This window comes from Pavona decussata, unplaced genomic scaffold, assembly GCF_977016875.1.
Source record: "Pavona decussata unplaced genomic scaffold, jaPavDecu1.1 SCAFFOLD_380, whole genome shotgun sequence".
NCBI lineage: Eukaryota > Metazoa > Cnidaria > Anthozoa > Scleractinia > Agariciidae > Pavona > Pavona decussata.
Window position 1 is genome coordinate 159588 of NW_028145754.1, and position 12412 is coordinate 171999.

The 12412-nt window shown below is 39.1% G+C and overlaps 1 protein-coding gene across 1 annotated transcript in view; it reads right to left on the minus strand.

The window, feature by feature from the left end:
- Positions 1 to 1282: 1282 nt before the first annotated feature.
- The window catches only part of LOC146452131 (uncharacterized), a 92760-nt gene continuing 81630 nt past the window's right edge, over positions 1283 to 12412 (minus strand). The window contains exon 12 of the mRNA XM_085098184.1: positions 1283 to 2065. Within this exon, the coding sequence (XP_084954310.1) occupies positions 1722 to 2065 (344 nt within the window). The 3' untranslated portion in view covers positions 1283 to 1721. The remainder of the gene's footprint in view (positions 2066 to 12412) is intronic.

Genomic DNA, 12412 nt, shown 5'->3' on the forward strand with positions numbered 1-12412 from the left:
CGCCCTGTGCAGCTTTTTAACTAATTTTAGCATCCAGCTGAGAACTCTGCTACAATAATAATAATAATAATAATAATAATAATAATAATAATAATAATAATAATAATAACGCTCTCTGATTGGCTAGCAAAAGTCACCCCATTTTCTCAACCAACCAGAAGCAAAGGCAAAAACAATCATGACCTCCTCGCCGCGCTTTTCCCTAACTTCGTTTTCAGGGTCTTCCCTCAGCCGCAGCCAGGGTCCTTTTCTCGCAGCCTTGTTCCCAGGGCTTTTCCCTTGTAAACTGGAGGGACGGAAAAAGACCCTAGCATCGACTGGTCACGTGCTTACGATAAATGATTGCTGGAGTTTCCAACAAATACATTGTTGTTCAATTTAAGCGGGCAAGTGACACCAATAAATCGAAGAACTTTTAATCCTTTGATCTTAATAATCTTATGGATGGTGCAGCTCATGATCAACTGCTAAAAGATTCACTCTCATAGTCCATGTCGGGAAAGGGGAACTGACGTGCGTGATTTGAATTTTAAAAATATTGCATGAAAAACTATTAAATAGAGAATTGAATGAACAATGTCACAAAACATATCACATGTAACGCGAATAGGATTAAGTTAGTGACAAAACAGATTGCACAATTATAAACCAGCAAAGTCCGAAGTTAATTTACTGCATGACAATGATTTAACTGTGCGCATCTATTAATCTAAATTAGGGAAAGAAAAGCGTGTAAAGCGTGTAAATGTAGGTTAATGATATTCTCAATATCATTGATATACAATTAATTTTTAACAAATAAGTAAATATTGGTTCGTCTCGGGGAATATTCACCAATATTTACTGAGCCTGAGGCGAATGATTGTTTTGGTATAATTACTCAGGTGATTATCAGAGAAAAACAAGTACCGTCCGAGAAATGTCGATTTTGTTTGTTTGTTTCATATTGTCACACGTCAATGAAAAGAGACGCGCAGTCTGCCGATCACATGCTCAATCGAAATCACATGCGCAATCGATAAACTGAACACGGCCACAAGCAGAATGTCAGTATTCTTTAACTGCCGCTTCATTGAGACGAAGCATTCAATTCTGTGAATGAATGTTGGGTTTTTCCGACCCGTTTACCAAAATAGATGGAGATGATCCAGGCTGTTTGGTGTACAACTTGAGCCGGGATCACAAGTGTTAGCGATAGCATTTTATTGCACAATTTCTTGTTGACATGATGGCTTCGCCGGTTAACGGACTTTAAAAATTGCCCCCAGAGATAAGCTGCTTCAGGTAGGAATTAAGTCATTTATTGGCTTCACTAAACAAGTACACGGTTGTTACAGATGAAAATATTTTGTTGTGAGGTGGTGACTTTAGATGGTGGTCGAGAGCCGCTCGCCGAACCGATAACAAACTAGTTTTCAGATTATAAAAACTATTTCTTTTCTCGTCAGTGAAACGTAAAACTTAGAGAGACATTAATTCATCTTGTTTTTTTTTGCATGCTTTCAAATTCTGTCTTAAACTTGTTTGTGAAATCATTATGTTAATAAAGAAAATCTTGCTCGAATTTAACTTAACGTGTTGTCTTCATTTTAAGTCATAGTTATGGTTAGAAGTGTTTGACATTTTTACTATCATTAATCAGAGTAAAATGTTACTGCTTTGTAATGCTTCAATTAATTGTTATACGTTTAGACACCAGCTCAGTGCCAGTCTTCATTTCCTTAAGTTGTTTCATAAAATGTTTCTATTTCATCCGGTTGAAAATGAAAAGTCCCTGCCAGGAATGTTTTTGTGAAAGTGCTGGTATAGCTGTACCCACTCGGAGGGGCGTAGGTCCAACCAAGGTATGTTCGTGATTGTGTATTTGATGATGCATAGTTAGATATGAAAATATCATATCCAGTCCCAAATATTGGTCCATCAGATGAGCCGCTATATATAGCATGACTGTAAGAAGCGGACCCCTGCGCTCCTGGTAGAGATAACTTAACAGGCGCCCATCCTGGCTTGTTTACAAGTGAAAATATAAATGATTTGGAATCGTACGAGTATCCACAACCGGAACCTGATGGGAAGATAAATAGTATCAAACATGTGACTTTTTTACGATACTTACAGAGAATAATAATTCTAACAGAAGCAGCGTTCAGTTAATTAGCACCCAGTGAAACTGGAGAATCTGGAGGGGGAAGTGGAGGAGGTAATTCACAAAACTGTCAAAACTGTCAAGGGTTGGGGGAGGGTTAAACCATACAGCGTGACCGTGAAACGTGAAGGGGTACTCCGTTACTCCCTTAGAAGTATGACTTTGTCGCCTTTTTTCATCATGTGAAACGGAAGAAAAAATAATTATGTAGACATTGAGTGGAAAATTGCTAAATTCAAAGTTTAGAAAGGATAGAAAAACAAAGAAATGGGATTTTCCATGGTTACTGATGAAATATCTTGGTTGGCGGGTTAACCTGTCTAAAATGTGCAGTAAATATGAGGGAGTTTGAGAATTAGATTTAGAAAATTAAGCCTATAGTGTGTGTGCGGACACGTGACCCTTGATTTACCGTCCGCCATGTTGGAGGACCACTTTGATGGGTTTTCCCTGTGTTTACCATTCAGAGTGCGGGCATCGCAAGTGCTTTCAAGATATACCTCGCATTTTCCTTTCCTTCCTTGTGAATTAAAATCGGAAAGGTAGCTAATTTACAGTGCCCTTTTGTCATTTAAGAGCGGCTTCCTGAGAATATCGAGAACTCGCGGTCAAAACTGAAATTTCGGTTTTCCTCATATTTTGTCAGAAGAATCCCTTTAGAGAACTATTTACGAAAATAACATTAAAACTTTCCAAAGATTTTTCGTTTTCGAGAATTCCGGCATAATGTGAAATGCCGTGATCGCGGCGCAGCCGGCGTTAAATTTTGACGAGATTTTGTGCATTTTCAAATCGCTCGGGAAGGAAGACGGCTTAGCGTATTAAAACGAGCTTTTGAAATTAAGTTAGGCATCCTTCTGAGAATACGGTCTTACGAAAATATTGCTGGAGGATTCTTATTTACATGCAGTTTTCAAAGTCCGAAGATTCCTATTTTCAGCATTTTTGTTGACACTTGAAATTGTGGAAACTTTGCGGACAAATATCGTGTCCTGGTACATCGAAATTTGAAGCAAGTATTATACTTTAGGAAAGCTCTATACATGTAGTGCAATATATAAAAAATCCAGCTTGGGTAATTTAAAATCCAAGCGTTGACGGAAGTAAACACATAGGGAATTTTAATTTTTTTTTTTCAAAAATGGCAGTGGTCACGCAAGGACAAGTTTTAAAATAAGTTTAAAATGAATTTATTGTTTATGTTTCAGTTCTGCTGGAATAAACTAAGTTGTTATTCGGAAACAAAATCTCATGTGTTGATGGGTTTATCCCTATAAAAAAATAATTTCTTTCCCAGTAGGTGATCACCGATCGCAAACAAAAACACATGAATGAAACGTTCAGGTCGATTCAGGTGTTATGTCACGCTTTCCTCGGTACGCCAGCGTCAACAATGAGAAGGATACGAAACGAAATCAGTAAATATTTCATATCAAAATGTATCTGAAACCCCCAACAGGCGATAATGTTTCATTAAATTACTAATCGACTTGCGTAAAAACGCCTTTGGTTCTGAAAAGTTGCGCAAAAGTCGCAGTTTTTATAAATCCTAGGTTTGTCAAAGCTGCATCTCATCCTCACTGTCAATAAAATGTCGTGACAGGCACTTACATTGAGCTGGACAAGCGAAGACGAGAATTCTAAAAGCTGAAGAACAAGGTATCTGTGTTTTCAATTTGCAGGCCCTAGACTATATATCATAAACAGAACTGAGATATCAGAGCCGGTAAAGAAAATCATGCTTTCACTTTAGTGCAAGCTGGCCATAATATTATCTTTAACGGCTACACTGCGGCTATAATATATTTGAATGAGCCCTTACCGTTCCAATACCTGCAAAATAGGCATTTAATGAACCATCCCCATTAATGCGAGCAATAGTCCACCCTTCTCAGTCCGATCCGGATAGAACAGCACCAGAAAATAACCAAGGTTGTTTGCATATTATGGCCATCACTGTGTACATAGCTATTTTAAACTTGCTATTTATAAACAATGACGCAAAATGGTTATAAATAGCAATGTGCGTTCTTGGTTTGGAGTGGTTTGCTCGATACTAGAAACTGTATTTCTTCTTCCGCGATGTCATATTTTGCAGTTTCTATATATTTTCGGTTGCATTTATGGCTCCGTGCTCATTTTCGTCCTTGATAGACGACGAGTCCGGTTGCGGTCAAAGTTCGTACTATTACAGCAACCTGCGTTTCTTTGGGTGAATGCCAAAAAGATATCTCCAGTCATCCAGGTCCCAACGCCAGGAAGCTGTTTGCTGACGACAAAACTGACAGTGAAATGTAATGAATCCTCGCGCGCGCATGTTAGTAAAGTTATCGATCATCTGATGTTGTTGATTGAATATATGATGTTAAGTTTACTGACTTTACATTGATGGAATACAAACAGCGGTGGTATTTCTGATCAACCTACGATGACCCAAGAACAACAGTCTTTACATTGATGGAATTTGATATTCTGAAAGGATGAGTCGAATAACAATCAGACCATCTGCCTGCGCCGTCGAGATGTCTACGATCTTCGTTGGCGGTAGCCTCCCACGCAGTCGTTTTAAGGGGACTCGTATTAACTCCTCCCCGAGTCCCCTCAAAACGACTACGTGGGAGGCTACCGCCAACGAAGACCGTACACATCTAGTTAAGACGTCTAGTTTAGTCGGAAGGGGCCGAGAGGGAGAAATCTGCGTGACTAGCATTCCGCAAGCGTTGCTCGTCCTCGCGCTCGCGAAACTCATATATGTCTGAATAAGCCCTAAAATCATCATCATTATTATCATCATCATCATCATCACCATCACCATTATCGTCATCATCATCATCATCATCATCATCATCATCATCATCATCATTGGTGAATCGAATGAAGGCATTAGAGGTGCGGCATATTCCTTTGCTTTTTTTGTGAGCATGAGAAACCTGCAGTTACTATTAAATGACATCTGTAGTGCGGAAATACTTCGGATTATTGTTGAATACCTTTTTCGTGCAAGGGTATGTGTGTACTGAAGGAGATTCAAAATTCGTTCAAATTAAAGTAGCCACAGCGATAGAATGATTGCTGAGACCATAGCGGTTTTTGAATATTATTTTCTCTCTTTTTTTTTAAAGTTTTATCAGTCACCTTTCCTTCTAAGACCAGAGTATTGTCTCCCTATACCACATGGTACCCTCCTCTTAGATAACACAATAGTTTCCCCGCTTCCTCTTCTCCCCGTATTAACTTCATTCATTGTTCTCTTTTTTAAATGTCATATTCACTCAAGATTGTTTGAGGGCCGGTTGGAAAAAGCAAGCGCCTGGGATCTAGGGATTATTTTCAGCAAACTTATATATCTATTAACAAGTTGAATGCGTTGTAACCAACTTTAAATCAATGTTATTTTCTTTACTATGGAAGAAAATACTCAAAAAGACTCAGAAAATGCTGTTTAATTAGCTACGATAAAGGTCGTTTATTGACAGGCAAACAGACAAACAGACTACACGGGTTAGTTGAACTCCTCAGTGCGAAAAAGATGAAAATACCGCAACGTTTGTTTTGATGGAAGTTTCGTCTTCAGTGAGCAATACCACGTGTAGGTGATCTACCTTCTACTCGAAAATATGCCAAAGCGCCGGGCAAAATGGAATGTTATCTCATATCAGCGGTATCGAAGCGGCAGGCAAATACAACTCGGATACTACACTGTAGTTATAAAAACGTAAACATGTCATTAACCCTAGCTATCGACTGTGAGGTAGAAAATGTCGCTGTTTCGTACAGATTCATTTAAGAACTGAGCAGATTGTCTTCCTTCTGTTTAGTGAAAAACGTACTAGTTGCGTGAAGTACAATAATGAAATTTGTCGATCATTCTGGCCTTGCGTCTTATGCCACGGCAATCGGCCTTTACGAATTTTGCTGTAGCATTAGTTATCACTCACTCTAACTGTGAATAATTTTTTGTATAGGAATATTCAGCAACGAAAAACTGTTTAGAGTATTACGTTTTGTATTGTAGCGATAACTTTGTCATTCTCTCGGGAAAATATATTATACAAACTATAAAATGTATTTCAAATGTGTTAACTAGTACTTGCGTGACTGACCACTGACTGACCATTTTGTTAACACTTGACTATAAATGTTATACCCAAACTAGATTTCTTACATGTTGCAGTAAAATAACAGATCGTACCTCAAGCATACCTGTTGTTGTAAGTTTCGATGTACCAGGGCAAGATTTTGCCTCGAAATATTTCCTCATTTTCAAGTGTTCACATGCGAGGAGTTCAACAGTCAGCATGTTGTTGAAAGGCTGTGATCTAGAAAACATGCCTGCTTTGCACAGCTTCACAAACCCAAAAGTGATTTTAACGCCTGCTATTAGCTTTATTATTGAAACAAGTTCTTATTTAGTAAGATATATCATAAATACTTGGTTCTAGAAGTACTTCTAGATGCACCATGTGACAATGAAAAAAAATTGGTTGAGATCTGGACGAGCAGAAAGGTGACATGACACTTTGACCTTTTCAAATTTGGGGTTACATCTCACTCCCTAGTTAGACTTATTTTATTTAAGGTATATAAAGCAATTCAAAACTTATTAGATCATTAGATTTAGTTTTGGAACAAGAATTATATAATTCTCCGGTAAAAATAACATACAAACAATAATTTATTGAAACATGTCATCTTGTCCTTGCGTGACCACAGGAATTTTTTGAAAAAATATGTCAAAAATTCCCTACGTCTTTTATTCCGTCAAAGACTGGCTTTTAAATTATCCAAGCTGAATTTTTGATATGTTGCAGCACAAGAATAGAGCTTTGCTCTATTTGTAACTTTCATTGTAAATTTTGATGTACCAGGAAAGTGGGGGGGGGGGGGGGGGACAGGGGGGCGGGAGCCCGAGAGAATAGGGGGCGGGAGGGGTACGGGAGACGGGAGAGGAAAGGGCGGGAGGCGGGAGTTCTAAGGGGACGGGGAGCGGAAGAGCAATACAAAACGGTGAATTTCTTTACTTATTAATGCATTAGAATACTATCAAAAAAAAAGAACCCAACAATGTTTTACAATGTTATTTGTCCTCCATTTAGCGTCCTCCGAGGCTTTACACAATATTTTATATCCCAGGGCACACAAAAATTCGTGCTCAGGCGAAAAACAGGGTTACTTCCGGTGCAATTGTAAACCCTTTCATGGTGTTACGTCATAGCTCATGAAATATCAAGCGTGGCATGTGAGCTCATGTGTGAGTGCCGCGCAAGTTGTTAGAAGTCTCAGTCAAAAGAGGTGAGCAAGGCGAGCAAGTACGCGTCTTCTAAATTTAGTATCAGAGATATAAAAAAAATCCAATCTCGTCAAATACCATTTTAGTAGTTCTTAGTATTTTTCAGTACGGTAGTGAGAAATCAGGGGCATGGGCGACCCTCTTGGGAGTTAGCTCCCAATGACCGTCAATCGGACCGTACTAAAGATTTAGCTGCATGGTGTATGGGAATTGCGAACGGAATGCTGTTTCAATGAGCACGTGGAGAGTGCGGAGTGGTTCGTTTCACGACGTCGTTTTTCGTTTTGGACAAGGCAAAATCTATTCCTATCACAATAGGGAGCCAAACAGCATGGGAAGCAATCAGGAACGACTTTGTAGAAAAGAGGAGTAGGATTAGGAGTAGGAGGAGATCAGTGCAGCCTCCTCGGCACATTGATGAAGACTTCTTTTTGATGAACAGTTTGACCGGCCTAATTTTGGACGCTTTTTTGCATTTAATGCAGTAATTCTTTCCTCAGAGCAGTAGCAATGAGCTTAGAATTCACCACCAGTACCGGGCACCAGTAACCCAGAGGTTTAAACCTTGGATTGAAAGTAGGTCCTAAGGTTTAATTTTTAACTTTTCCCGAACTAAAAGCAATTTTCTCACGCAGTTTTAGGGAGGAACGATATCGAGAAAGATATCAAGAATATAATTAGTGTATCAAGTAAATGCGATGGATCCGCAATACGGCGCCAAGAATTAGGCAGACGTACTGAACTCTAACTGGGGCGTTTGGCTGCCAGCTTGCCGTGTACCTATTTGAATTACATGATCCCAAAAAATGAATAATTAAGGAAAGCAACAACTATTACACTGCACGATGGACTAAGACTGTTGTCCCTGAAAGAATGCCGGGTTAAACTGTCAAACAAGACGAACATGTTAGTCAAAAATTAAATACATGCAAACAGCGGCTATAAACATAATAAACTTGCCGTTTTTAACTTGACGTAGCTTATGAAACATCAAGTTACATAAAATGCGCAAGTTTATCATGTCTATCACCGCTGTTTGTATTTTGTTTCTGATCAAGCTACGATGGCTCAAGAGCGAAAGTCTTTACGTTAGTCAAAACTTCATTAACTCAGAGTACAAAACCTATCAATAATGTTAACGTTAATCAAAATAAATATAGTAAAAAAATGAATAATGAAAGGCCTACGAATGGTACGTCTTTGTACAGGTTTATGACTAATACGGGTTTCTAAGCCTTCTAATTTACTCGGGGACGGGAGAAACGCGAAAAAGGGCGGGAGGCGGGAGGCAAAGGTACGGGAGGCGGGAGGTTCTGACCCCCCTGTCCCCCCCCCTCCCCCCCACAGGAAAAGAATTTTGTCCGCAAAGTTTCCACAATTTCAAGTGTCAACAAAAATGCTGAAGATAGGATTCTTCGGACTTTGAAAACTGCATGTAAATAAGAATCCTCCAGCAATATTTTCGTAAGACCGTATTTTCAGAAGGATGCCTAACTTAACTTCAAAAGCTCGTTTTAATACGCTAAGCCGTCTTCCTTCCCGAGCGATTTGAAAATGCACCAAATCTCGTCAAAATTTAACGCCGGCTGCGCCGCGATCACGGCATTTCACATTATGCCGGAATTCTCGAAAACGAAAAATCTTTGGAAAGTTTTAATATCATTTTCGTGAATAGTTCTCTAAAGGGATTCTTCTGACAAAATATGAGGAAATCCGAAATTTCAGTTTTGACCGCGAGTTCTCGATATTCTCAGTCAGCCGCTCTTAAGGTATATTTCAACCACAAAGCCCCTTTATATCGACTTTTTGAGCCCTATTTTTTTCAATTTCTAAAACCGATTATTCCGCTCACTTTGTTTTGTCGGCCCGATTACTTTTAAATTTGAAAACATGATCCCGGTGTTGAAAATCGGTGAAACTAATGAAAATTGGTTTTAGTGCAACAGTTTCTTATAAATTGGGATCATTTTCATTTTCGACGTGACTACGAGTGAAGAAATCATGACGAAAAATTGTAAAATCTACCAGTCTCACGGCGTATCTCTGCGCGATTTGTCTCGGTTCATTGATTGCACGCTACAATTTGTCTGCCTGAATTTTTTTATTCGAATTTAAATGGTTTCTATGAGAAAAATTGCCTTGATCCACGCGCGTTTCAGTGCAAGCAGCCTTCGAACGATCAAACTAGAGTGTGAATTGGTCTTGTTGATATAATGCCGTCGTTTTGTTTAATTGTTGGTTGTGGGAACAAAAGCGACAAGTGTCCGAATGTAGCGTTTTGCCGTGTTCCGAAAGTTTTAACAAACCAAGGAGAACAAACGGAAAGATTGTCATCAGAAAGATGTACTCTTTGGTTAGCGGCAATCAGCAGAGATGACTTGACAGAAAAGATTTTAGAAAACGACAGAGTTTGTGGGAAACATTTTATCAGTGACAGAGCAGCCCAACTTTGGGATAGATTCAATCCCGATTGGATCCCAACTGTGCACCTTGGTCACGAGAAAAAAATCAATCGACGAAACAGCAAAATCACGACCTAATCTGGAGCGTAGTGCCAGAATCAAGGAGCGCAGAAAACGTAAAGCCGAAAGAGAAGAAAAGGAAAAAGTGAAAGTTATGAAACTGGAGGAGGCTAGCGAGCCAGTTGAAGCGTTAATTGATGACATCGAAGATGTTACAGCTGATATGAGAGAGTTAAAATTAAAACATGTTGCCACAAATACAGACGAATCTGCCTGTCTAGCTGGTCGGCAGGGGGCGCCAGGACAAGTTTATGATGAAGAGTATTTTTGTAATGATGATGACAAGGTCAAATTTTACACTGGATTGCCTTCATACGAGATTTTGATAAAAACATTTTCCTTTATTGCTCCTCACGCAACTAGGCAATTCTCCCGTGCTCGCTTAAGCAAGTTTCAAGAATTTATTATGGTCCTTATGAAATTACGGCTAAACGTACCTCACCAGGATCTCGCCTATCGGTTTGGTGTATCTCGATTTGTTGTTTCAAGAGTCTTCAATTCATGGATCGAGGTAATGGATATTCGCTTGTCTCCTTTGATAGTGTGGCCTGAGCGCAAAGACCTTCAGAAAACCATGCCGAAATGTTTCATAGATGCATTTGGTCTAAAAACAACTGTGATTATCGACTGTTTTGAGATTTTCATTGACAGGCCTACCAATTTGCTGGCAAGGGCACAAACATTTTCTAATTATAAGCACCACAACACCGTTAAGGTGCTCATTGGCATTACCCCCCAAGGATCAATTTCATTTGTCAGTAAAGCATGGGTTGGTAGGGCATAAGATAAGTTTGTAACTGAAAACTCTGGTTTCCTTACAAACTTGTTGCCTGGAGACTTAGTTCTTGCATACAGAGGGTTCACTGTCCATGAAAGTGTATGGTACTACCAGGCAAGCTTAAATATCCCTGCTTTTACCAAAGGGAAAAGTCAGTTAGATCCAATCGATGTGGAGAAGACAAGAAAAATTGCAAACGTACGAATACACGTGGAAAGGGTGATTGCATTTTCGAGACAAAAATACACTATTTTGCAAATTACATTACCTACAGATTACCTCACATGCAGGAAAAAAGAAGAGAAGGAAACCCCTTTGATTGATAGAATCATCAGGGTATGTTCTGCATTAGTGAATCTGTGCCCTCCAATCATACCATTTGACTAAAACTCACTCTTTGTAAGTGAACTAAACATGGCTTTGCATTTCAATTTGGTACACTTATTGAAAAAATAATTGATAATGCTCATAATTCTAGGGTCATAACATTAATGTAATGCTATAATGTCCTGATTGACATTGTCCCTTATTTTATCAGATATCAGAAATATTGCTGTAAGGTATTTTAAACATCTTCTAATTTCAACAAACTTAGATTCATGTTGAAAATTTTAAAACTCTCAAGATCACTGTAAACATTGCCACGTTTGACATAAGAGTCAAACTCTTTCGCATCAATGCAGTAGGGACACTTAACCTCACCCAACCCAAGACCACAACAGTCACAGGAACAAATGAAATCGGGATTGGCATGCAATAATGGGTAATCTTTGTTTATGAATGTACCACACTTGACTGCTTTAAAGTTGTTATGTTTTGCCTTCATCTGCTTTTCATATTCAGCGATTGCCACTGTTGCCAACTCTTCATGTTTGCAGCCATGTCTTGTAGCTGCAGAAGAGAAGTTAAACACGTCGGGATAACAAATTGTTTTGATAAGAGATTGTGATGGCTGTGCAGGATCAGTGTGACATGCTGCATGCCATTGAGATGCACCAATTCGTCCAGCCCTGTGATGATAGAAAGCACTGCTTTTTGCTTGGTATATGGTTTCTTTCTCAATCATTTCTATTCGCTCATTTGTGAGGCTTATTTCAACTTTGTAGCACTGTTCTAGTAGCTCAGTATAATTAAGGTTTATGTATTTCTCATCAAATAAATCTCGGATAGATGGTATCCCTCTCGTTTTGAAATAAATTCATCTGCATATGTTTCTATTAAACTAAGACAAACAGGTTTGACTTTGCATTCATTGAGAGAACTGTACAACTGTTCAAGTTCATCCTTAGTTGGTTGCTGCACTGACCCCTGTGCTGTAGGTGATTCTTTTATCCCTGTAGAGGATTGATCACTGTTATCATTCTTGCCGCACAAACTAAGATCGTTTAAAGACTTCTCCAGGCTGCTGAGGAAAAGTTGATGTCATTAACTCTGGCGTAATCAGCCTTTTTAACATAACTTGGCAAAATCCAGCCACACTTAACCTGCGTACACGCTAACCTTCCGTTTTGTCTGGTGACAACTTCAAGATAGAATAGTACACTTGCTATATGTGAGCAACACTCACCCAGGCCAGCCATACACCCTGCACAATGTGCTGACATCACAGTACCTTATTCGTTTGTTATAATCCACAATTGCACTAGTGGTTCATTCAGTCTCTGCGTTTGTCTTAC